The 26,987-nt window shown below is 32.0% G+C and overlaps 3 protein-coding genes and 1 non-coding gene across 4 annotated transcripts; 1 reads left to right on the top strand and 3 right to left on the bottom strand.

Annotated features, from left to right (window-relative positions):
* The first annotated feature begins 5,072 nt into the window (after positions 1–5,072).
* LOC114323322 (malate dehydrogenase, glyoxysomal) lies at positions 5,073–9,278 on the top strand. Its single transcript, XM_028270891.2, has 9 exons — positions 5,073–5,535; positions 6,011–6,226; positions 6,367–6,681; positions 7,270–7,359; positions 7,491–7,574; positions 8,470–8,505; positions 8,611–8,700; positions 8,789–8,883; positions 8,986–9,278. The coding sequence occupies exons 1-9, from the start codon at positions 5,464–5,466 to the stop codon at positions 9,056–9,058; spliced, it is 1,071 nt and encodes a 356-aa protein (XP_028126692.2). The 5' UTR covers positions 5,073–5,463; the 3' UTR covers positions 9,059–9,278.
* A 2,738-nt stretch (positions 9,279–12,016) lies between these two features.
* On the bottom strand, positions 12,017–15,440 carry TIN1 (tunicamycin induced protein). The gene is made up of 3 exons (XM_028270892.2): positions 15,113–15,440; positions 14,193–14,540; positions 12,017–13,055 (listed from the first exon to the last, which is right to left on the bottom strand). Exons 1-3 carry the CDS (start codon positions 15,230–15,232, stop codon positions 12,228–12,230), a joined length of 1,296 nt encoding a protein of 431 aa, XP_028126693.2. The 5' UTR covers positions 15,233–15,440; the 3' UTR covers positions 12,017–12,227.
* A 226-nt stretch (positions 15,441–15,666) lies between these two features.
* TRNAV-AAC (transfer RNA valine (anticodon AAC)) lies at positions 15,667–15,740 on the bottom strand. Its single transcript has one exon. It is a non-coding gene; the product is annotated as a tRNA-Val (tRNA).
* Positions 15,741–23,229: 7,489 nt separating this feature from the next.
* On the bottom strand, positions 23,230–26,772 carry LOC114323324 (transcription factor bHLH25). The gene is made up of 5 exons (XM_028270893.2): positions 26,534–26,772; positions 25,768–25,820; positions 24,780–25,319; positions 24,289–24,663; positions 23,230–23,821 (listed from the first exon to the last, which is right to left on the bottom strand). The coding sequence occupies exons 2-5, from the start codon at positions 25,801–25,803 to the stop codon at positions 23,747–23,749; spliced, it is 1,026 nt and encodes a 341-aa protein (XP_028126694.2). The 5' UTR covers positions 25,804–25,820; positions 26,534–26,772; the 3' UTR covers positions 23,230–23,746.
* Positions 26,773–26,987: the final 215 nt, after the last annotated feature.

Genomic DNA, 26,987 nt, shown 5'->3' on the forward strand with positions numbered 1-26,987 from the left:
CTTTTATATTCATTTAGAAAATAAAGATATGTAGAAATGGAAATTATATAAAATTTATTTTAAAAAATTAAATATAAATATGTTGTAGTTAAATTATCATATAATGATTTTATATGATATATATATAGTATTATAAAATAAGCACTCTTAATTAAATTCAAATATCAATTATACAAAAGAAATTCAATAATGATTAATCAAGAAAAAATCATGTAATAATATCGAAACCCAAAAAGAAAAAGTAATGAAAACATCTAAATAATAGATACATCTTAGTGTATAAAGTGATTAATCATCTATAATATGATGTCAAAACATAAAAGAACTTATTGTTCAATAATTAAAAAAGTAACTCAAGCAGTAAATTCAAATTTTAGAGATTCCTCGAGAATATAATTATTGTACAGGTTTTTCTTCGTGTGAGTTGTGATTATATAAAATAATGTAAGAAAAAAAGTATAATTTCATATATAAAGTCACTATAAAATTTAAACGATAAATCCATAATATAGAATAGTATAGAATTTGTATTGAAAAAAATCCTATTATCTTTGAAAAAATTAAGAAGAAAAACGTGAAATACAAAATTGACATTAAGTTTGTCGATTATCTCAATTTAGCATGAAAAATATATAGAAAAAAATATTTGTCAAATAAAGTCCATATAAAATAGGTAAAATTAGCATAATTTAAATTAGTTTTGAGTTTGTGTAGAACTTTATATGTAATTAAAAAAATAGATACTGACATAGCTCTCTTACTTTACAAAAAAAGTAAGCATTTATAACGTGTCATCTAAGTATAGAAAAAAATACTATTTTTAATAATATATATATATATATATATATATATATATATATATATATATGTATATATATATATATCTATATAATAAGGCAAGAGGGATTTTGAAAATGTATAAAATGTATGTGAGATACATTTCATTTAAATGGTCTAGATCAATCCTATTCAATATCTACGGTTGAGATCTATTTTTTTCCCGCCCAAACTCTCTCTACTCTTTCCCACGTCTGCTCTCTCTCTCACGTCTGCCAAACGTCTCTTAACTCCCTCTCTCCAAGTTCTCTCACGTTGGTGGATCTCTCATGTGTTGTAGTTCAGAGAACGAGATGGGTGTTGTGTTCACACACACTCTCTCTAGGGTTCTCTCTCTCAATCCGTCGCACTACCGTTACCAGAACCACCGCCTCATTCACAACCACATCAACCACGCCCCCCTTCTGCAGCAGCGCCGTAGTCCGCATCTGCGCCGTTGTTTCGGTGCCAAACAGACAATCTTCTGCAGGCTCTTCGCTACGCTGCTCAATTCGGCTCCCTTCGATACCGACGGTGTTTCGATTTGGGTTTATTCAATTTGGGTTTATTCAATTTTTGTGGGTATTTGTTGTTTTTGTGATAGATGCTAAGCAAGCGCAAGGGTTCCTCTCATTCTTCAAAACCCTACCCCGTGTAAGAAAACCCTTCTTTTTGTGGGTATTTGTTGTTTTTGTGATAGATGCTAAGCAAGCGCAAGGGTTCCTCTCATTCTTCAAAACCCTACCCCGTGTAAGAAAACCCTTCTTTTTGTGGGTATTTGTTGTTTTTATGATAGATGCTACGCTGCTCATTTGTTGTTTTTGTTTCTTTGATTCTCTCTCTCTGAGTGGAAATGTTTGAAAAATCTCACAACCCCAATCTGATTGTGGTGCTCTGTTTTCAGGACCCTAGGGCTGTTCGATTCTTTGATCGCCGGTCATAACACTCGAATCTGTACGAAGGTCATAACACTAATTTTTTTTTGGTGTGTGTGGGTCAATGAAAGTCTTATTGTAAGTAATCTTATTGTAAGTAATCTGTGGGCTGTCAAATTGAGTTTGATGATTTTGTGATTGATTGGTTTTATTCAGGTATGATGAGCTTTGGATGCCATTGATTTCTGATCTTACGGTTGGATCAACATCAACTCATCATCCCCCAATGGGTCTGGTTTTGTCACACCTTCAATCCAGTAAGCTATTATTTGATATGTTCTAATTTGAACTCTGTTCGGTTGCCCAGAAAAGTTCACAATTTGGGCTAAGTTAACTTTTGGGATTTTGTTTGCTTTTCCTCTGTTTTCTGAGCACCCAAACACAATGTAATCCAATATAACAGTCCATTTTCAGGTCTTTTACAGGCAATACTGTGATTCAAGGTTCTCAAAAATCATAGCAGGTTAACCTTTCTGAGCACCCAAACACAATGTAAGTTAACTTTTTAATTTTTTTGGTTATTTTGTGGATTGATTTTTATTTTGTTGTTTGGGATGTGTATTGATTTTTAAATTTTTAATTTTTTTGGTTATTTGATGGATTGATTTTTATTTTGTTGTTTGTGATGTGGATTGATTTTTAAAATTTAATTTTTTTTGGTTATTTTGTGGATTGATTTTTATTTTGCTGTTTGAAATGTTGATTGATTTTTAAATTTTTAATTTCTTTGGTTATTTTGGTCTGGGCAAAAAGCCTCCTTTTGTACCCCCACAGGGCATGGATGTTTGAGAATTTAAATTTTGGGGGATGTTTGGGTTTGTGTTCAAGGTTTGAATCTTTACTTCTTTTTTTCCTATGGACAGCACTGTTGTGAAAGATAATTTCAATGAATAAAGCTTATTTTTTCCTCCTCAGACCATCTCCATAGCCACTGTTTGGACATATGGATTGATTTTTAAAATTTAATTTTTTTTTGTTATTTTTTGGATTGATTTTTATTTTGCTGTTTGGGATGTGAATTGATTTTTAAAATTTAATTTTTTGGATTATTTTGTGGATTGATTTTTATTTTGCTGTTTGGATGTGTATTGATTTTTAAATTTTTAATTTTTTTGGTTATTTTGTGGATTGATTTTTATTTTGCTATTTGGGATGTGGATTGATTTTTAAAATTTAATTTTTTTGGTTATTTTGTGGATTGATTTTTATTTTGCTGTTTGGGATGTGGATTGATTTTTAAATTTTTAATTTCTTGGTTATTTTGGTCCGGGCTAAAAGCCTCCTTTTGGCAACCCACGAGGCATGGATGTTTGAGAATTTCGATTTTGGGGGATGTTTGGGTTTGTGTTTTTAAGATTTGAGTTTATATTTGTTTTTCTAAGATTTGTTTTTTTAAACGTTAAAACTGAGAAAGAGACGAGAGAATGAGAAAGAGAGAGAACGGGTGTTGATTAAAAGGAGAGAATGAGAAAAAAGACCTTTCTGGAGAGATTAGAGAGAGAAAGGGCAGAAGATGGAGAGGAAGAATGAGTGGGAGACAGTGAAGAGAGGTTAGGGGGTCACTCGGTACAACACCACACAAAAAAAAGTGGGTTTAAATTTTTTAATTTTTTTTTAAATCCATTATTTTTGAAAAATATTTGTAGAAAATGTTTGGTTTTTTTTTTTTGGTGGATTAATTTATACTCAAAATTTAAATAGAGTTTAAATTGAGTTCTGTTTAAAAAAAATGGTGAATTTAAATTTGTATGAAAATTGAGTTTAAATTGAGTTTTGAGTTATGTTTATGTAGAATTTTTTTTTTTTAAAACTCAAAATTTAAATTAGGTTTAGATTGGGTTATGTTAAAAAAATGATCATAAAAGTGAATTTTGAGAAAGAGAATAGAAATAATGATAGTAGTGTGATTTGTTCAAAAACTGAAAAGAAGAGTTTTTCTTATAAGAAATTATATTTTTCAATTTTTACTTCAATTTTATTGCGGTGTATTTATGTTGAGTACTTTTACAAAATTCATTTCAAAGTCAATAAATTTGATAAATTACATTTTAAATCAATACTTTTAAATTTAATTATATTTTAATCTTATAATTAATTTAGACACGGATGTACACTAGGTGACTCATTACTTTTATGGGTGATACGTTTTTAAACCTTCAAACCAACCCTGGGGACTTGCTTGATTAGAAACTACTTTACTATAATTCAAAATTTTAAACTCATCAAACTCACCATAAATTAGAATTGTATTATTTATCAGCCCATAACTCAGTAGTTTGAAGGTGTTAAAATTTGAATGTGTTAGAATCTATTGCCAGATAAATTATGGTTGTTGCCAAGGATAGTTAAACTTTTTAAGCACTTTCAAGATGCTATAAGCTTTGAAGGCTCTAGAAATTGGTTCATCAAAACGAAGACTATGCGGACAGAATGCCATTGGCTAGATGGAAAAAGCAAGCAAGAAAAGTGATAGAGAGTGAAGTCTAGGGAAAAAAAAAAAAAAAAGCTTTGGGTGACGCATTACCAACAAGGGATGGGGGGTCCGAAAATTCCATAATTTTTGGAAAATTACAATAGTGTATTCATTATTATTTTTTATTTTTAGAATCTTAATTTATTTAGCTTTTATTGTTTGATGGATAAACTACTAAATTGAAATTCTTAAACAACATAATAATTATTTATTTTGGTAGTGTTATATATATTAATAGGTATAAACAACAGAATAATTATTTGTTTGTTGGCAGTGAGAGTATTTCGATGCTTCTTTGTGGGCTGCATCACCAGAGTTTTGGACTATTTTGCTGTTATTTTATTCGAGTTTTATAAAGCGTGTGATACAAGTAAAATTGTTACAATTTTTTAAAAAGAATAGTATTTTTTTATATATTTTTTTAATATTTTTGTCAAAAAATATTACAGACTTTATAAATTTTAATATGATACGTATGATTTACAACTGTATTTTGATCACAATATTATTTACACCGTGCCTTTAGGCACGGACATACGCTAGTATATATATATATATATATGAAGAGGCACAAAAATAATTCAATTAATTATAATTCTTTTAAAAAATTCGTATTAAATAATATCCGGACCATATAAGCAGATTTAAGCAAATTTGACAATAAAATATAAGCAAATTTCACCCGCTTACATCCAAATATGTGAAATTTCATTCTGTCAATTTAGGCTTCGTTAAAGAGTAAATTATTTTAATAATATTTTGATTTAAAAATAAAAAATAAAAAAAAAAAAAAAAAAAATTGACAAACGAGGCCTTATTTTCACTTCATTTCTTTCCTCCCCTCAATCCAAAATGAGGGTAAAAAGAGGTTGTTCAACATCGAATCTCCACTGCAGCAACAAACCACCGTCCAGGTTGTGGATCAACCAAGGAAAACGCCAACAGAGGAGAGAGAGAGAGAGAGAGTGAGTGTGAGTATGTGTGTGTGTGTGTGTGTGTTTTTTTGAGAGCCACATCTACTGGATATACAAGGATAACGGTTTAAAAAATCAGTTTCCACACAAAAAGAAAAATAAAATGTTGTGAAATTTTTATTTATTCATTATTCACATGCATATATATATATATATATATGTTTTCCTCATCTGTTCAAATCCACTTATTCATTGCTCTTTCTTGAATTTTACCCAAAACCAACTCTCTCTCTCTATCTCTCTCTCTCTCTAGCAGAAAATAAATATGCAGCCAAGTGCAGAAGTGAATCAACGCATCGCAAGAATCTCAGCTCATCTCCATCCTTCCAATCACCAGGTCTGTCTTCTCTCATAACTCTCTGTCTCTCTTCAAATCTATACATTTCATGGTCCATGCTCAACTAACTAATCCCAATACATGTATTACCCATCCCACACATAGTGTTTGTTTATGCAATTTTAGCTATGGTTTAGTGTACATATATAACTTTCTAATCTTTGGGTCATTTTAAACTCACTCTTCTTGGTTTTGTTCTGGGTATTGATCACAAAGCCTCAATTGGGAATATAAAAGCTAAAATTTTCTGGGTATTGCTCATGAAGCCTAAATTGGGAATTGTATAGCTAAAATAAAAAATAAAAAAAAGTGTAGACCCCCTCTATGTTTGGAGAAATTATTTTTGTGACTTGCGTTTATCCCTTAATTATAGGTAAAATATCTGGGAAATGAAGTAGAACTGTTGTAACTAATTTTAATGCCTGGTTTTGATGCTATTGAAAATGTTGTTATGGTTGATACAATGAACTTCAAGATGGAGGAAAGTTCCATTTTGAGGCGAGCTAATTGTAGAGCAAAAGGAGGTGCTCCTGGGTTCAAAGTGGCTATCTTGGGAGCTGCTGGAGGCATTGGCCAACCCCTAGCAATGCTAATGAAGATGAATCCCCTAGTTTCTGTTCTTCATCTCTATGATGTGGTCAATTCCCCTGGTGTCACAGCGGATGTTAGTCACATGGACACCGGTGCTGTGGTAATTTTCTTTCATCAAATGCTTAATTTGTTTCAAAAAAGTGCACAGAATGCAATACTGCCATGATGCATGTCTGTACGCTCGTATGTGAAGTTTTTTCATGTGGCATTTGAAACATAACGTTGTTTTGGGGTTTCTAGGTGCGTGGTTTTCTAGGACAGCAACAGCTTGAAGGTGCTCTTACTGGAATGGACATTGTGATCATACCTGCTGGTATTCCGAGGAAGCCAGGAATGACAAGGGATGATCTCTTCAAGATTAATGCCGGGATTGTCAGGACCCTCTGTGAAGGAATTGCCAAGTGCTGCCCTAATGCCCTTGTCAACTTGATTAGTAATCCAGTGAACTCTACTGTTCCAATTGCAGCTGAGGTTTTCAAGAAAGCGGGCACTTATGACCCAAAGCGACTTCTAGGAGTGACGATGCTGGATGTGGTGAGAGCCAATACTTTTGTGGTAAGTTATAATCAACTTGATATCATCTCTGTTTTCTTTAATGTTGAGTACTATATGTTTGTGTTTTTGCCTTCACCATAGACTATATAAAAGATTGCCATATTTGGTTTATTTTAGTAAATGATGATCCAATGCCAAAAATGTTAACTCCTCACAAATTACAGTTGAGAGGCAAAGATTTATGTAACAACAGAGGCCTCATTTCTACTTTGTTTCAAGTATCAAGTTCTATTACACAATTCAAAAATTGGGCAATAATGGGGCATGGAAACAACTTCTTATCCGTATACCTTTCTTGGCATTTTGGCTACAATCAAGTGTGTTTCTGTTCTTATCAGTTTAACTTCTCATATTATTCTTGTTTCCAAGGTGATGACCTGCTCATGTTCCCGACGAAAAATTGTACCTTGATGATATAAGTAAATAAGAATTATAAACCCACACATATGGGACACTGGCCTAATATACATACCATAGCCTGAGAGTAGTTTGCAGTTGCCAAAACAAAGATTGTATGATTTCATGCCTTCTATTGTCAGCGGTTTGGTGCTTAATGTTTCATAATATGCTTCTCTTGATCTTATTAAGGCTGAAGTTTTGGGACTTGATCCTAGAGAAGTTGATGTTCCGGTTGTTGGAGGTCATTCAGGAGTGACTATACTGCCTCTTCTGTCACAGGTCTGAGCAAATGCATTTCTAAGTTTTAACATTTTAAGATTTGTATCCCTACACAACTCGAGTAATATAAATTTATGAAGAGAAACAACTTTCAAATGAGTGATCAACTTGGTATATATCATTGGATTCAGGTAAAGCCTCCGTGTTCGTTCACCCCGGAAGAAACTGAATATCTCACTAACCGGATTCAAAATGGTGGAACAGAAGTTGTTGAGGTATTGTACTTATTAGCATCTCTTGAAATCAAGTATTAGCTTTAGAATCATATTAAGCAAAAAACGCTTTGATCTAGTTATCAGTATGAATTTATCTATTGTAGTTCACATTTCAATTGAATTGTTTGCAAAATCCAGTTGACTAAATGCACATGCTTACAAATCCATATCATTTGTTGTTTTTCAACCAATTTCCTCCATTTTTTTGCCTCATTTGGTTATATTTCATTAGTGTTTGATCTTTACTTATAAGCCCAAAACTAATGTTTCTGCTATGACATACATATTCTAGCCTGTGAGCTTTTTGAACAATTTTCTCCAAAATACTGAGTACTAATGGGATGGTTCAAGGGCATGATCATTGCAATTTGGTTTTATCAATTTTGGCTCCATTTGATTAGGGTTGTAAATGAGCCAAGTCTAGCTGAGAAGTAGGTTGTTCAAATTTGGTTTGAATACTTTACGAGCTTCAAAAATTATGTTCCAGATTAGTTTGTCTTTCGAGGCTGAGTTTGAGTAGCTTGATTTTTTTAATAAAATTTTATAATGCATATAAGCTTGTCGAGCTGAGTTCGAGCTAAGTTCAGAAAATCAACAAGCTTTAAAATGTGATCAAGCTATAACAAGCCGATCTCGAATGAGCTAAACAGGGGTTGTGCTCAAGTTGCTTCTTCGTTTTAGTACCCAATATCTGATAATGGACCATTTTGAAACTTCAATAAGAGAAGAAGATAGCATAACTTAAAACTGGTCCATAATGCAAATCTAGATTGCACTTTACCTAGAGCAGTAGTAACACAAGTCACTTCTGTTTTCTGTCTCCTTTCTTCTATTATAATTAATGCATCAATTATTTGGATCCTATTTAAGTTAATAATGTTCAAATCACTTGCAGGCAAAAGCTGGGACTGGCTCTGCAACACTTTCAATGGTTTGCAAAATCTATTTTATTTTTCTGTTCAATTTTGGAAAACTTTGTAAAGAAAAGAATTTAAAGCCACACGAAAATATAAAAGAAAATGTATTGCATGTATAGGCATATGCAGCTGCCAAATTCGCAGACGCGTGCCTGAGGGGGTTGAGAGGAGATGCCGGTGTTGTGGAATGTTCTTTTGTCGCTTCTCAGGTGCTTTGTTCTTTCATTTTGCATCGACATGCCTTTTTGCTTTTCTTTTTTTAACATTTAACTAACTCTGCAAGAGTGTTTATTATAGGTGACAGAACTCCCTTTCTTTGCATCCAAAGTACGACTTGGTCGAACTGGAGCTGAAGAGATCTACCAACTAGGACCTCTGAATGAGTATGAGAGGTATGTATGATAGATCAACCATAAAATATGTTCATGTTGAAGAACATGAGTGAAATAGGAGAAGGTGTATATCCATTCACTAGATGATGATATATTTTACAGGGTTGGATTGGAGAAAGCAAAGAAAGAGTTAGCGGGCAGCATCCACAAGGGAGTTTCCTTCATTAGGGCATGAAAAAGAGACCAGGAGATGACATATATCCAGGGGCGGCGCTAGGTGCTGGAATATGAGGTCAGCTGACCATATAGAATTGAAAATATTTAACTAGATATATATAATGTACTTATAAGTTGTGGATCAGATTTCTCATGCGACTCCATCGAGATGAATGAAAAAGTATGTAAAAATAAGATCTTGGGTTCAGTATCGTCATTTTGTTATTATTTGATGTCAATCTGATCTTTTTGGTTGGTACTTAAAAGTCAACCTAGTAAACAAAAAAAAAAAAAATTTAAATTAAATTAAATTGGGGTTTTGTTTTTCAAATTTCTCATGTGACTCCATCAAAATGAGTGAAAACATAAGTAAAAATAAGATCTGGGGTTCAAATATTGTCATTTTGTTAATCAAATATTTTTGTTTTATACTTTTTAGAGTCAATTTAGTAAACAAGCAAAAAAATTAAAACTAGGGTTTTGTTTTATGAAATTGGGGAAAATTGAATTTGGTTGATTTTTTTGATTTATTATAATTAATCTCATTTTGATTTATTATAATTAATCTCATTTAGTACAGGTTTGTTTGATTCAGTTAAACTTTCATTTTTATTTATTATAATTAATCTCATTTAGTACAGGTTAGTTTGATTCAGTTAAACTTTGTGTTTAAAAAAGTTAAATGACCCCTCAGAAAAAATTCTTAAAGCCGCCATTGAGTATGTTTTTATAGAGATTAAGGATTTCTTATAATCTCTCAAAATGCTTTGTATATTATTATTTTCTTACTGAAATGTCACTTAAAGACAGCAGTATGGCATTGAAATTAATAACACTAGTCTGTTCAGCCAACCTATAGGCTATAGCAAAGTGAAATGTCCAAAGCAACAAGTCCATCTAACTTTTGGAATTGTACAACTGTGTTTGCAATCTAAACCTACATACTTCATTCGTGCTCTTAAGAAGTTTGGATGACAAGGGATACAATTAGGGCCGTAATTCGGGCGGGTTCGGTCGGGTTCGGTCGAGTTGGGAGGTTATTCAAGCTTAGTTTAAATTATGTTAAGACATGTCCAGGCCCGCCCAAACTCGAATTGTAACTCGAGATTGTCTGTCCAAACCCAACCCAAGTTAAATCCGAATTGTCCGAGTTGTCTGAATTACCCGAGTTATAAATGAATTTTTGTTTTTGTTTTTGTTGTTGTTGTCGTCCTTGTTGTTGTTGTTTTTTTTTTTTTTTTGCAGCTACATTATTAAATTATTAAGATTTAATACCATCAAAATAAATAATTTATATAATGTAAAAGAGATGTCGCTATAGTAGTTTTTACAATTTATGAGTGAAAATAAAAAAAAATAAGATTTTATGTTATTTGTATATATAATATATATTCAATATGATTTAATAATCTAAACTACTTTAATATCATGTAATAACTAATAATTTATATGTATATTTAATATTTTTATATATCTGTATATGTATAATTTGGGTTTCGGATTGCTCGGGTTGTTTGACGTCTTTACCCAAACCCGTCCAAATTTAATTCGGGCTTCTAAATTTTTGCCCAAACCCGTACCAAATTTAAAAATATATTGTCCAAGTCCTAAAAAAATTCAAGCTGAGTTCGGGTTGCTCAGGTTGAGCCCGCACAAATTGCACCCCTAGATACAATGATTCTAATGTTTAGATCGCATTAAAATAAAATAAAAAATGATTCCTGATTTATTCTTGCATGAATCACACATTCTCAATGTTGGCTTATTTTTCCTACGAAGGAAAATACCATAAATGCGAGCGTGCTAGTAAGGATTGAAAAATCTTTACAAATTAAATTCAAGCCAATTATCAAGTAATTGCGTTAACGGTTCTTTTGCCTCACCAAAGAGGACTTCAAAATTGCCAAGTGTAAAGAAAAGAAAAATTAAAAGAAGAAAGAGGGAGACAGAGAAAGATGATTGAGTGAACAATTAAAGTAATAATTATTTACCTCTGCTCCTATGTTTTAAAAAAGAAGTGCATAAAATACTTTGAAAAAAAAATGTTGAAAATAAATGCTTCGAAAAGAAAGTACGTAAAATAAAATGTAAGAAATATAAATGATAAGAAAAATAGAAATCAATTATCTTTGATTTGAATTTTTGATCCTTACAATGTAGCCATTGATGGCTATTTATAGAGGAAAAAAATACAGTAATAACTACTTAGTAACTATTCATTTCTCCCATCTTCATCCTTTGTGTCCTTCCACTCATCCACTTTGTCATTCATATTTTCTATCATCTGCATGAATAAAAGGATCACATGTCCTGAAAATAATAATAATTATAATTATTTTATGGTGCCAACACTCGTATGAATATATTCTTGAAAGAGAGTTATTTAAGTACATATATTATACCAAAATAATTCAAAAAATAATAATTTTTTCATAAATAATTCCTAACGAATTCAAAGTCTTAAAACCTTACAACTTGTCTGAATCAAGAATATTATTTGTTAGCTAAACTAAGCATAAGAGCATCCCTACCTTCACACACAGATGAGGATGGATGGGAACAAATCAGGGAAAGTATCTCTAAACATAAGAGCATCCCTACCTTCACACACAGATGAGGATGGATGGGAACAAATCGTGGAAAGTATCTCCCCAGATAAAACTCTGCTTCTCCAGAGAAAAGTTTAATGCAGATTTTAGAATTACAGAAATGAAAAAATGTATAATTTCAGAGCAGACATGTATGGTCAATAATCATCAAAAGTTTCATGGACCCCTTTATTCAATATACAATCTAGAAAGGGCAAGACAAGATCTATTCAAACCTCAAATCACAGATCTCTTTGTTGCAGCAGTCAAATTCACAAAACAGAGAATTCATGTATACAATCTAGACAGGGCAAGGCAAGACCTATTCAAACCTCAAATCACAGATCTCTTTGTTGCAGCAGTTAAATTGACAAAGCTGAGAATTCATGTATGATAATATATTTTTCTTTATCTCGATATGTACTCAAAGTATATAGGCTAAATAAATAAAGCCTTCAATGTCTTCATTTCACAACTTTTTACAGTATTCGACCTCTCAGAAACTGATATATCATATTATTAGCTAAAATTTTTAAATAAAAAAATTCCATCTTTACACTTTTCTTGACTCGGTACAAAACTAAACCCTCCACAACAGATTTACAAGGTGAAGGGGTCGGGAGGAGGGTGAACAATAGGGGTTGTCGACATGGTCATGTTCCCCAAAAGCACGTTTGGTGCTACAGTATCCTCTACCACAATGGGATTAACCTGCGTCACCCTCTCCGGCACAACCTTGTCTCCCTCGACCTTAGCCAATACCTCAAAATGCATTCTCATGGTCTCAGGCTTTGTCCTCCACTCGGGAAAACCCTCCAAACCAAATCCCTTATCCCCTTCTTTCAACTTCTTCTCCACTCCAAAGCCTATCTTCACAAAAGTCCGAGCTGATACATCCGCCTTCAACAACTTGAATGAACCTTCCTCGTTAGCCTTTGAGCCAAGCACTGAAGATAGCAGTGCCTCAAAACCAAGCAAATTAGAGTTAGAGCCATTGATCGAAGTGAGAGGCCAGAGCGTAGTAAACTGATCGGGAGTCAGAAGGGTAGTAGCTTCTCCTTGGAGATCAATGGCAGACATGGCTTCGATGGATTTGGCTTTTGATGGTAAGGAGAGCTCCACAAGGCCTGGGGCAAGGCGCTTGAGCTTGAGCTTGTTTTTGGAGAAGGGTGATGTTGAGGTAGGGGAAGTGAGTGAGGTAGGGCCCACAATGCGGAGGGAGAGAAGTTGGGCGTCTTGAGTGAGGGACGTGTGGCGTAGATGTTCAGCCAGATGTAGAAGACCTGCTGTGAAACCATTGTGGGTTCGATTTAGGGGAAGTGGGAAGTCAATTGGGTGGCGCAAGCTAACTGATCTGGCTCCTTTTACTGTAACCACAGCACCGTCTGCTAAGATCACCTTTTTCAGTTCACCGGCATCCACATCATGCTGTAAGATAGAAGCAACATCAGAATCAATGATCCATTTGAAGAATAAGTAGACTGTTAGAGCTCATGACAGAACAAAAAAAATGTGAGCACCAAAATCAACGATGAAATCAGACAGATTACACTTAAAAGATTTCCTAAAGAACTAAGATTCATGACCCTAAATTGCTGTTAATAAATGTGTTACAACAGGATGGCAGTTGACATCTCAAGTGACTCGAAAAAACTTCAAATATATAATATATATATATATTTTTACCCAACCCTCTTTAACTAAAAATCTGTCAGGGAGTTTTAAAAAAATGTGAAAATGTGAACCAACATAAGCCCAAACCCCATAACACACAGGTTAGACATAATACACCTTAAAATGCAAGCAAGATTACCATCATTACATCACCACATTACCAAACTCCCATTTCACAGTAACTTCGTATGGCAAAAATAAAGAACCATGAATGTCCTACTGAAGATGATAAATGACATCTCAAAAGTGTCTTGAAAACACAGATTAGATTTTTTAGAATTTAAAAACCGAATTCCAGCAAAGATGAATGCAACTCTTATTCAAGATCCACAATTTTTACTGATTCAAACCATCCACAAGTTAAGAAAAGGCCACATTCGTGCCGTAAATAAGAATGAATTTGAATTGGGAAGACAAAACCACCCATCTAAATCCAAAATCCAAATGCCAGCTAAAATTTTCATTATCCATAAGGGAGAACAGCAAAGATAATCAGAGAGTTTCTGGATTGAGTTTACAGCCAAGGTAGACCAAGATTGAAAATCATATAAGAGGCAAGTAGTGTGTCAAATATAACGAATTTCCAACTCTATATTTCACAATCAAATATAATAAAAAAAAATGTTTGAGAACTTTAGCCTATCATAATCTGATCCAAAATGATATGGCATGCTATGTCAACTTTTAATTTGTCACAAACTAACCTATACAGGATCCAATTCTCCTAACACATCATTGTGGGTGAATTTAGAGATTTGAATTATGGGTCTCTAACATTTCTGTTCAAATATTTTCATACAAAAAAGATATGTTTCAATCTCAGATATTCTTATTCTATGAACTCATAAACATGCAATATATAGAATTCAAACAAATGCCTCATTAACTTACTGGCAATGAAAGCCTCATGTCTTTGGCATCCTGTATCCACAACTCCATCGGACCTGCCAGCTGAAATGGAGCCAAAACTGGCAGCCCATTTTCAATTTTCTGCCTCTCAACCAAACCATTCTCCTCACCAGGCCTCTTTAAATTATCCTCTCGGAATATAGGCAAATCCACATATTCCCATCGATTCACATCCTCCAAAAGCTTAAATGGAATAACCTTATTATCAATTTCAACATCAAACTCATAGGCCACTGACTGACCAACCAAGGCATCTCTCAAATCAAACCCAGAAATTTTGAAGTCCTCTGCTTGAAACCCTAATCCCTTTACAATCGCTTCCTTCAAATCCTAAAAAGATGAAATTAAAAAAAAAAAATTAGACATAAAACAGCTCCCTCCATGTGCGCTTAAATTTAAAAAATCAAACCAAAAAAGAATGAAAGAACAATTCTCTGTTTGTTTGGCAAGAAAAATTCATAGGATTGAGGAATCCCAGCTCAGCCTAACCTCCGAAACAAAACATTAACAAAAAATTTATGAAATTCAAGATGCGTGATTTAAGAAAACTGGAGCTGAAAGGCTCCGTTCGATTAAAAATCAAATAATCACAACATTGTACACAACAAAATTTCATTATTTTTATAAATTTTTTAATTAAAAAAATAAAATAAAGTTTCCCAGGAATCAAACAGAAAGTAAAAGAAACAAACAAAAACAACACAGCATTAAAAAAAAAAATGAAATAATCAATCTCTAATAAAAAACATTGTACACAGCAAAAATTCGGATTTCCTACCATTTAAAATATAAAATAAAATAAAATAAAATCCCGGCAATCAAAAAGAAGGAAGGCTCTTTGTTTTTTTACTTTCCAAATCTCTCAACAAATCATGAACCCAACAACAATAGTGTGAACTTACAGAGAAGGCTTTTGGGTAGGGAGCATTGAGATCCGGGGTTGAAATCAGAGCCGTCGACGATGATTGGATCGCCAATAGCACCAAACACACTGTCACGAATCTCAACGATCTACGAGCCATCAGAGAAAGATTAAAAAAAAAACTGATGAAATCGGAAAATTGGAGGAGGGAGAGAGAAATTGATAGAATTGGGATCGGAAAATTGGAGGGTTTGAATCTGAATTTGCCACGAAGAAATCTCAATAATCTAGGGTTCGATTTATTTGGAAGGAGAGAGAGGAAGTTTCTAGATTAGCGGTTGAGGTTCTGTTTCTGAGAATGGTGACGTGGAATGAACGGACCAATGGGATTGGAGAAAGTGATGCGAACTCGATGCTGATTGGTTCGAAAGCATCAAAGTTTCGTTGCCGTGACGTGGAAGTTGATGTCAAAAGTCGGTTGTACCCTTCCGTGTTTAGCGGTATCGAGCCGAAATTTTTGCGGGAAATTCTGTTAAGGCTACACGACGTCGTATATCTGGTCACTGGAAAGGTAATTAAAAAAAAATGTAAAAATGGCGTCGCCCGGGTTCGAACCGGAGACCTTCAGTGTGTTAGACTGACGTGATAACCAACTACACCACGACACCTCTGATGACCGATTATTTCAAAATTTATGTTATATATAATTATTTAATGTTTGGTTTATTTGGGTTATTTTTGTATAATTTTAGTTTGTCATTTAACTATATGTTTGAATGAATGGATTGATTCGGTAAGAAATAATATGATACGAGGAAATTGAACTATTTCTCATTTTTGGTATGTAAATCAAGAAAGAAATGATGAAAAAAAAATGAAAAACCTCTCCCAACTGGAGAAGGGGGTGCAATTACTGTTATGCCCTTTGTGAGAGATTATCCGGAGTGTTTTTTGATGATCTGAACCGTTCATATTGTAGGATTCATCGAGTAGATTATCATACAAAAAAATAAATTGCTTGGATATCTATAACCCTATAACTAAAGTACATTTGTTTCTATAAAAATTAACGGTTAACATAACTTTCATAAAATTTTAAAAATAATTAGGAGCTAATCATGGGGTTATGAATATCTAATTAACTTGATTTTTTACATGAATAATATTCTTGACAAACTTTACAATATATACGGTTCAAATCATCAAAAAAACTCGAAAAGACCTCCCACTAGGGGGCAACAGTACCCCCTTCTCCCTCCTAACTTGTCAATTTCACGTTATCAAATTTGATGTGAAAAAAATTGATTGATTATAAAATTTTCAAGATTGCTTCAAGGGGCCCATTTTAAAAATCGAACCAAAGAAAGAGGGAGTGGTTTTCGAAAAGCCTATATAAAAGAAGTGGACCACAAAATAAATTTTGGATATTCTTAAATGGGCCCTTAATTTGTTCCAAAGCATGTTGAGGTTTGGTCTGCAGGCCCAGCAGATGTGGGTTTCTAAGATTTTGAAGGCCTACAATGATTGTTCTACTTAGAAAATGATAGAATGGGTCTGCTGTTGTTGCTGTTGTTGTTTTTTTTTTTTTTTTGGTCAACCAATTATTGCATCAAATTAGGCATTTAACTCTGTAATATATCCAACAACACATCATGAAACATAGAAACCAAAATATAACAACTCAACAATTACAGCATACTTTTAGTCAAATTTAATGTCTTAATAATTAAAATAATACTGACAATTGGACATCTAGAGTCCCATGAAATATATATTCTTGCAAAAACTAATCATATCAATTTTCTTTGTGCATTCTCCATAATCTATACTTGCATATTAGAAATTACTATAATTGTAGAAGTATTTTATCAATAGTTTTGGGTATGAATTGGTTAAATATTCCTAGCCCTGCTATCATAAGTACCATTGTAAGAATGAGTCAAACTTGAGTTTTGCTACTTAGAAAATTTTGTGGAAGAATTGGGAAGGACTACTAACCAAATTATCCATTTCAGTTCTTACTCAAATGTTATCTCCACACCACGATCAAAATAAAAAAGATAAATTATATAATAAGAAAAAATATATATTTATGTTGTGTTTGGTTTGGAGATTTGGGAAGGGATTTGGAAAGAGAAAAGGAAAAGGTGTGTGAAATTAGGTGAAATTTAGGCATGTTTTATTCACATTTCACTTACCTTTTCCATTTCCCTTTCCAAATCCCTCCTCAAATCCTCCAACCAAACACATAGAAAAATATAAGAAAATGAGACATATGATTTTTAGCTCATTATCATTTTTTTTGCCATCGACCAACTTTAAATTTTCTTGATAGTTAATTTTGTTGTTATTATGTATTATCATATTCATAAGAATTTTATGTACAAATAATTTATTTTTATTTTTATTTTTATTTTTATTTTTATATTTATATGTTGACTGTCAAATTACTTAATACACAACTTTCGTCTTGCTTGTATCATCATGACATGAGACAAATATCATTCTTGAATTAAACTTGATTTAATGCGCACCCCTTTTAGGCATTAAATTAAGCTTTGCCGACCACCCAAGTCCAACCATGCAAAATTTTCTTTTAATGTCACCTGCCATTACTTTACCAATGATCTTGCATAGAATGGTGTGATGAGAGGAAGAGACAGATGGCTAGGCCACCCCATTAATCAAGGCTTGATTTTAATGTTGATGCTACACTATATTGTTGACGTGTAGACACGCAATTTCTTTATTATGTTTTAATTTTTTATAAGAAAAAAAATGTGTAAAAAAATAAAAAATTAATAATAATTTAATTGTAGTGACCTAATTAAGAATTACATATCTCTTATTATTTTTGTTTTTATTTTTATTGTTTATCTCTCATTTAAATCCTTTTCAAACTCTCTTTTTTTTTTTCTTCATACGATTGATTAGAGCAAAATGACATATTCAGTGTATTTGGTTTTAATTTTTTTTTTAAATTAAGTTTTTTTTTCATATTTTTTTATTTTTAGTGAATATTTTTAAATTTTTAAATAATTTTTTTTACTTTTTAAGATGCACCTTACTTAGATATATCTATAAAGTAAAATATTTATAAAAAAATATTTTAAAAAATCAATAAATACACAAGAATACAAAAAATATATTTAATTCTCTTTTTTTTTGGTATTTAGTGAATTATCTAAAAGAAATTCACAAATATTATATTTTTTAAGTGTATTTATGTTAGGCGTATTTAAAATTTTTTAAAAAATGCTTAGAATATTTAAAAAAATCAATGAAAACAAAAAACAAAATTAGTTTTTTGAAAAGTGAATCGTAAAAATTCAAATCAAACAAGCTATTATGTTTCATGATAATTGAGGGATAATTTAAATCCTAAACACCCAGATCACCGACCATAACCATGACCAATCTAAGCCAGTCCAAAAATATGGGCGAGTTTTAGGTTTTAAGCATCCATTCTCCACGTGACGTTAGGAAATTAGACAAATAATTATTTGGTGTACGAAGAAGAGGTTTTTTTTTTTAATAAATGTCCCTATCTTTTTATTTTGAACCTTCATTTTTTATATTTTATTTTATTATAATTTTATCCTAATCCCAAATTTCAATTTTGTCCTTATCCTAATCTTAACCCTAATCCCACCACCACTTCTACTCCCACCAGCAGCCTCAGGCAACTAACCCATCTTTGTTATTTTCCTCTTTCGGCGGGCCTTCTGCCGCCACTTGTTATTCATGGAACTATCAATAGCAGCGAATGTTAGGTTTTTGGTAGCGATAGAAAAGGAGCGATTGATTTGTGAACTCTCTTTCGCAATTTTCATCTTCATTGTTCAAAACCTACTTTCTTTTCTCTCTTGTGCACAACTCTCTCTCTCCCCTTCGATTTCTCTCTCTACTTCACAGGTTGGTCGATTTCTCTTTGTTCAGTTACATAGAGTCGGACTTGTTGAATATGTTTGGTGATCCATAACCAAACATATGCTTTCTGATCGGAACAGGTTTTCTGAATAGCAACGAGAGTTGTTGCAAAGGCAAAAATATGGGTTTTTTTAACTGGTTATCATTATTCATCTTTAGCAACATCAATGTGATTCTCCGCAATAGAGGAATCACCCCTCAAACTTAGGCTTATTATACTTTCAATGTTGTTACATTCCTTGAAACATAGTTCGCATCTATCTGATACTCCAAGGAAACAGACGGTTGCTCTATTGCTATTGCTATTATCGCTATCTGAGCAGGTTGCCGGAGAAAAAAGCCAAAGTAGGAGGGGGACTGCCAAAGGAGGGAAAAAGGAGTTAAAGGTGTAGGGGTGGGGTTCAAAAGGTATATTTGAGATTATGATAGGAGTCTAAAGAAAAATAAAGAGATGAGCAATTTGGATTGTGGGGGAGCCAAAGAAGTGAGAGGGTTCAGAGTAAAAAGGTGGGGACATTTAATAGTCCTCTTTTTTATTTTTTTGTGGCTAGTTTCCAATATTTACTAAAAAAATTAGAGAAAGATTATAAATATAAATAAATAATTATAATTATTCCATATAAAAAGATTAAAGAAATCATTCTATTTCATTTCACCTTCATTCTATTGACTAAATACGACATTTAGGGCAAAACATTCTTAATGTAAAGACTATTTAGTATCACCCAAATGACATGATGCGTGGAAACTTAGGCCTCATTTGGCCATTTTAAATTTTAGTCAAAAAGTTAAAAAGTCACTATAAGTTGTCACATCACTCTCTCTAATTTTCTATACATTTTTTCGTAAAAAAACTAGAAAAGTTACTAAAATAGCATAAATAACATACAAAAAAATACAAGAACATAAAATTTACGTGGTTCAATTGGGGCATACTACTTTGATGGCGAAGAGGAAGAACAAATTCACTATGCTCAATAAAATTTACAAAAGGACTCTCAACTTAAATCTAAAACCCTTTTAATAATCTATAATATAAATCATCAAATCTTTGAGTCTCGGCCTAATATTCTTAGTCCTCCTAGTTCTCCTACTCCGTAAAGAATTTTTTACAATACTTTTAAATATATAATAAATTCAAAACACTTCAGGTCTGTTTAGTAATCATTCCGTTTTCAATTTTCACTTTGCATTTACAAAAATTAAAAAAAAAATGTCATAAAAACTTGTTTGATAATTTTTTTGGTTTATAAATGGTTGTCTTAGTTTATAAATTTGAGGAAAAAACATAAACTCAAAAAATGAGTTTACGTTTTTAGTTTTCAATTTTTTTTTTAAATAATTTTTTCTTCAATTAATTTTTTTTAAATAATTTTTTTTTAATAATTTTTTTTCAAATATTTTTTTTTCAATTAATTTTTTTTTTCAAATAATTATTTTTTCAATTAATTTTTTGTCAAATAATTTTTTTTTCAATTAAATTTTTTTTCCCAATTAAATTTTTTTCAATTATTTTTTTAATTAATTTTTTTTCATTTTTTTTTCAAATAATTTTTTAAAATTATTTTTTTTAATTAATTTTTTTTCAATTATAAATAATAAAAAAATATATAAATATTTTAGACATGAACAAACATATTTTTTAGTTTATGTTTTTAAACATTTTGTTCAAACCAAACGCGTTTATAATTTATGTTTTTCTAAAAATAAACAAAAACTAATTTATAAAATTTTTATAAACATAAACAAAAAATGTAAACGTTACCAAACGCTACCCTCACAACAACATAACAATTATAACCGCACATGTTTACACAATAAAGTCATACTAATAATGGTCCATTTTGTTGCATAGCAATAATAGTCCATTTTGTTGCACCTTGTTACCTACCATAGAAGCCCATTGAAGATCACAAGTCATCCAATTGACATTGTGGGAATCCATGTTGACATTTTGAAACCTCATGTATATGACAATTATTAGCATTCCTATGGAGATATATTAATAGCCAAAAAGCTTCTAGACTGCCTCCATTTTAATGCATGCTAGCTACTTCTGCAAAAGTTCACACTATTTAGATTTTGGGTTCAGAGAGAAATTTGAGAAGAAAAACAAATATTTTAAAGACATTTGTTCAGAAAATTTATTTTAATTTGTAGTCTTCCTTTGACCTTGTTTGCTTTGTGTTGTCCACCCTCATTTTCATACAATGGTAGTTGTCTCTAAACTACTTATATTAATCATTGGTGTTTTATTTAGATGGATGTGAAAACAAGCTATATTTTTATAATACTTTAATTATTTAAATCCTCATCTTTACTTCTTGTTTTTACTTTTTTTTGGTGTGTGTGAGGTTGATTTGACAATGGGACTAGTTTCATTCTTTCATATACAACTATAAAGATGGAAAATGCAAAAAAATTAATTCAAACAAACATTCATCATGCTATATATTACTACATATGAATGAAACTAAACATGTATTACTATTGCTTTAATTTTATATTTTCTGTTCTTGAAAACAAACAAAGAAAATGAAAAGTTCTGTTTTTTGGATATTAGAAAAAGTTTGTTGAAAACACTCCATTTTAGGAAAAAATTTCAAATTTTGTTTTCCTAAAAAAAAATGATATGGAAACTATTGGAGTTGAACTTCTTATCGTTTTCATATTGGAAACACGAAAAATGAAAACGATGCCAAACAGAGTTGAGAGCCATATCTCTTAAAATTATTCAATTATTTTCACAGCTGCAACTCGCTCTCTATGCAATACTGTGATTAATGGTGACTCTATGACTTCAACAGAATAAGATAAAAAATAAACAAAAACAAAACACTACTCTACTATCAAGATCTTGAGATTGATTTCCAACCTTTAGCTTGAATGTCATTATCTACACCAACTAGCTTAGGTCACTGATTTATGGGGTTTTTTTTTTCTCTCTCTCTTTTTTTTTTTTAAGTGGCAGAAGAGATTAATTTGAATGCAACTGTATGAGCATCAAATTTACCAGACCAAATTAAATTCAAAATATGTCATTTACTAAGTTCATGGGCCTAGTATATTTGTCGCTACGCGGAAGATGTGTGTGGATTATATTTTCTTACATTGCTTTAGAAAACAAATCAGCAATGTTTTGTTTTTCAACTTAATCATCATCAGTAGCTTGTTTTTACTTTCATAGTTTTTCAAATGAATCTCACTAATCTCAGATTAAGTAGCAATCATCCTATTAAATTCCACGGAAAAACATATTTTTATAATCATGTCCTGTAAACTAAACTTACACACTTGAACACATAATATATATTTGGGAGAGAGAGAGAGATTGAAATTTGAAATTAAGAATGAGAAAGAACAAAATCTTATGTGTGGGGACTAAGATCATAATAGATCATTTTAATAATGACATGGAAGTCAAATTACACATTAGACTTGCAGAATACAGACAAACACAGCAATGGACAACAAATATACCCACATTTATTCTATTAGTTGTCTTCAACTACTAATAAAAATCTCAATTTAATGAGCTATATAATATAACAAGAGTCTTAATTTGTATCATGTAAAAGAACTTGTAAAACTGAGTTTGTTTGGTAGGAACTACATATTTTGTATATATTTTTTTTGAAAAATTATCCATTTTTAGAAAATACCGAAAGTTTGAATTTTCAAAAATCATTTTTGTGCTCTGTCCTTCACTCCATGACGCATACCATGTTTTCCTTTATGTCGTGTTTAGTTAGGAGATTTAGAGAGGAATTTGGAAATAGAAAGAGAAAATGTGTGTGAAATTAAGTAAAATGTAATTATATTTTATTCTCATTTCACTTATTTTTTCTCTTTTCCTTTTCAAATCCCTTCCCAAATCCTCCAACCAAACACAGTATTAGCGTTTTTATTAACATTAGGCTCACCCGGCAAGACTTCTTCCTTATGGTGTAATTCCTTCTTTGGCACTTGATGAAATATAATTAATTAAGTTCTACAATTAAAGACAAAAAATAAAATAAAATAAAAAGTGACTGTCACTATTCTTTGGCAATAGAAAAGTAAGTTAATGACAACCAACTTGTGTGTGTAAAACAATCATAAAACAAAATGATCACAAATTGATCTGCATACATACATACATACATAAATATATATATATATATATATATATATCATCCTTCTGATGAGCTAAGACATCAATCACAATCACATTCAGCAATAAGTCCATTCCAAGAAACTAGAAAATGTTATTCCATTATTGTCAACAGAACTATTACAAAAAAAAAAGAGACTCAACAAGGCCTCTAAAACACTGACCGAACACTTCACTAATACAAAGGCTTGTTTGTCCATCCACCAAAAAAAAAAAAAAAAAAAAACATTTTTCCATTTTCCAATCACTTCCAAGGCAAGAGAAAGAGAGATGAATTTTCAACCTCCCCAAAAAAAAGCTCAACCAAGCCATGAGGTCATTCCTTTACAACAGGTGGGTGATTAACATGGTCAAATAATCAACCATGAAAAAAAATATATATTATAGAAAAAAAACCCATCCTTCAAAATGGACCCCACAGCAAACAAGCTTCAAGTTCAAGGAAGATGGTCTAAAAATGGTGGAGTGTATTGCAGGCCTTTATGACTAATGAGATTTGGTAAAAAGCAAAGACTCAAACAGACTGTTAAAAAACAAGAGGATTTTCAAACATAGAGCTAACTTAAAAAAGAGACACTATTGAGTGTTCTTTCACATGAAGAGTTTAAGAGCTGCATGTAGTTTCTTCACAAGTTCCTTCAATGTCATGGCGAATTCCTCATCCATCTGCAAAAAATAAATAAATTGAGATTGGTTTGCAATTGATTAGAAAGCAAAGATTTTGAAATGAAAATTTCACTTATGCTCTGTTTGTTTTGATAGAAAACATTTTCTTACGAAAAATATCCTATAATTAGTTGTGATCTTTAAACCAAAAAGCTTGTGGTTGTCTTAGTGGTGATGGTGGTGGTTGTGGTCGGGGGTGGCGGAGGTTATGGTGTTGGTAATCTGGTGTCTTTGGTAAGACTTTGGTTGAAAAAGTATTTCTCACATTTTTTAGAAGGTAAAAATATTTTCTGTCCAAATATGTTTGTTTTCTGCCACAAAAAAACATTTTCTGTTACTTATATTTTTCGCCAAAACAAACCGAACATTAATTTTCTTCTCAATTTTGTAAAGTTTTCCTGTAAGACACCTCAATAACATGCAAAACACTGATAATAAGAAACAAGAGTATGTTGCTTAGGAATTACCTGAGCACTAATGGTTATGTCAAGAGCAGAACTTCCAAAAGCTATGACACTGCTATTGATGATTGACAAATGGAGCTTCTCAATTTCAGCCATTGTTTTTTCCACAACTCCTTTCCTTCTCTCACAGTGAATCCTTATGAGCACATTTTTGTCACAAAACCTTACTTCAATCTCTGGGAGCGGCTCGTCATAAGGCCCACCGGAGAAATTCTCATCCGAGGAAGAATTGTCACCCTCACCATAGATCTCACATTTCTTCACAAACACCACTGATTCCACCGATTTCTTCTTCTCTTGTTCCTCAAGCGTCTTCACTCGCTCTTGGAGTTGTTTCAAATACTTGATAGCATCTCCGAGCACAGAAGCCTTATCCATCTGCTAATAGAGCGGTTGTAAAGTCAGAACAATTCACTAACACATCACGATTCTGATATATGTGCTTTTATTATGTGAATTTGACAAAGCATACGCGAAAAGAGATACCAATATACCTTTTTTAGGCCGGGGACTATAGCAGATAAAGCTATGAATCGCTGACTGAGCTTCTCTCTCCTCTTCCTCTCGGCTATAATGTGATCTTGATTGCTAGAAAGTCTAGTGTTTGTGATAATCCTCTTAGAACCTTGACAAGCCTTAAACATGTAATTTTGGTTACCAAACGAGCCTTGAGAGGCCGAAACATCAGAGGGTAAATTAGATATGCTTTTAGAAGACACCACAATGTCTTTAGGCTTGATGTTGCTGACTTGAGTTGCATAATTTGGATTGGCAAAAGAGATTTGGCTCGGAGAGGAATTTGATGTGTGGTCGGTTTTAGAGGAATTCCAACTGTTAGTTTTGGGCATTTTGGAGGGCCTTTCGACAACACTAGTGTGAGATGTTTCCAGCAAGGAAGGTTTGAGGTCAAACATCGGGTGATGAGAGAAAGAGTGGTATAAACTCTCTTCGAATGAAGATGCTAAAGACACCGTGTTGAGCTCATCTATGGAGTTAATCGGCCATTGATGAAGGAAAGCATGATCATCCATTCCCTGTGAAAGTGAGATTTATTTATTTATTAGTAACATGAAATGCATCAAAGTAAATTTATCAGTTCTAACTCAGTGTTTATGTAATTTTAAGAAAAGCTAAAAAAAATTGTACAAGATTTATGAGATTTTCATATGTTGAATGATGATGATGCAAAGAAAAATAGAACCATCATCATCATCATCTGGAATTATTTCAAAAAATTAAATTCATTGGTTCTAATTCAATGTTTATCGCAATTTTTAAGAAAAGCTCAAATGTTGAAAAAAGAAAGGACAGGATTTATGAGATTTTATGTGATGGTGATGGTGACAAGAAGAAGAATAATTGAACCATCATAATCATAATCAAAATTCTTGAATTTGTCATTATGATTATTATGTGAAATTAAAGAAAAACTGTAACAGAAAAAATTCAAAAGATATTAGAGTCTGCAAACAATAGTCTTACAAATTCTGGTAATCCTCTGATGTGTGAGATTTCCATGAGCTAAATCGAGAGTCCTGAAAGTAAGTTCATCAAAATAGATCAGTTGGGTACTCAAAAGTTTTCTATGGACTCTTCATGCCAAACAGTGGAGCAAAATAGTATCACCCTCAACACAATAAACACACACAAACAGAGAATTCAAGAATTTGATCCTTAAAAGTTGTGTTTGGATTTATGGAGGAAAAAGGAAAGGAAAGGAAAGAGAAAAGTGGCCACTTGTGGAAGAAGAGGAAAAGGAAGAAAAATTGTCAGTAGCAAAAAAAATTTGCAGTAACATTGTATTTGGATGAAGAATATAAAGAACGATTTGTAGCGAGAAAAGAGAAAATAAGGGGAAAAAAAATGAATGAATTATATTTTTTTTTTTCTCCACTTTTCTCTTTACAAAACCTCACTCAATTTTTTGATCCAAGCATAATTTTATAGTTCTCTTATAGGCGAGAAAAGGAAAAAAGAAAGAAAAAAGTGACAAATTGTGTAGGGGAAAAAAAAAAAGAAAGAAAAGAAAAAGAGGGAAATTGATTGGCAATAGCAAATCGTGAAGAGAAATTGTCACATTTTTTTTCTGTTATTCTTTTTCTCTTCAAATCCAAAATTGAAAAGAACTTTCAAGAGCAAAATTATTTTGTACTTTGGGAAATAAAGCCATCCAAACATCAACACAGATTTCCATAAGAGTTCAAGACATTCTTGAGAGAGAGAGAAAGAGAGAAGCAAGAATCCTTACCCTTGGGCAATGGTCTGAGACTTTCTTGTCCAATCCCTCAATCTTGGAGACCTTTCACCTCAACTTATAGCTTTTAAAACCATTTGGGCTCAAATAAAAAAATTAAAAAAATAATAATAAAAAATTACCATTTGAAATTGAGGCTGCCTCTTTCTCTCTCTAAAGCTCTCCCTCTCTGACTTCACGGGTGAGTTGATGATGTGAACCGACTCATAAGACGTTTTGAACACATTATTAGTAATACAAAAATGGGTACTTGGGAATCTTATAGTGGGTATAGCTTTGATCTGACCAAATGATAACAATTAACCACAATAATTAGTCTTTTGTATTCTCATTATTATTATTATTATTATTAGTATTACGTCATGTTTGGACGGACTGAATTAGTATTTTCATGACTAATAGTTTTAGGATTACGAATTCGTTGGATTATATATCCTATCTTAACTAA

This window comes from Camellia sinensis, chromosome 12 (genome assembly GCF_055761805.1).
Source record: "Camellia sinensis isolate YWXY chromosome 12, ASM5576180v1, whole genome shotgun sequence".
Taxonomy (NCBI): domain Eukaryota; kingdom Viridiplantae; phylum Streptophyta; class Magnoliopsida; order Ericales; family Theaceae; genus Camellia; species Camellia sinensis.

Excerpts from the sequence above, each read along its gene's own strand:
- LOC114323322 (XM_028270891.2), top strand. The coding sequence starts at position 5,464 with ATGCAGCCAAGTGCAGAAGTGAATCAACGCATCGCAAGAATCTCAGCT. Across the intron at positions 5,536-6,010 it reads TCCATCCTTCCAATCACCAG|ATGGAGGAAAGTTCCATTTT; the intron begins GTCTGTCTTCTC and ends ATGAACTTCAAG. Across the intron at positions 7,360-7,490 it reads TACTGCCTCTTCTGTCACAG|GTAAAGCCTCCGTGTTCGTT; the intron begins GTCTGAGCAAAT and ends CATTGGATTCAG.
- TIN1 (XM_028270892.2), bottom strand. The coding sequence starts at position 15,232 with ATGGCTCGTAGATCGTTGAGATTCGTGACAGTGTGTTTGGTGCTATTG. Across the intron at positions 14,541-15,112 it reads CCTACCCAAAAGCCTTCTCT|GATTTGAAGGAAGCGATTGT; the intron begins GTAAGTTCACAC and ends TCATCTTTTTAG. Across the intron at positions 13,056-14,192 it reads ACATGAGGCTTTCATTGCCA|CATGATGTGGATGCCGGTGA; the intron begins GTAAGTTAATGA and ends TCTATCTTACAG.
- LOC114323324 (XM_028270893.2), bottom strand. The coding sequence starts at position 25,803 with ATGGAAATCTCACACATCAGAGGATTACCAGAATTT. Across the intron at positions 25,320-25,767 it reads TCAGAGGATTACCAGAATTT|GGAATGGATGATCATGCTTT; the intron begins GTAAGACTATTG and ends TCACTTTCACAG. Across the intron at positions 23,822-24,288 it reads ACATAACCATTAGTGCTCAG|ATGGATGAGGAATTCGCCAT; the intron begins GTAATTCCTAAG and ends TATTTTTTGCAG.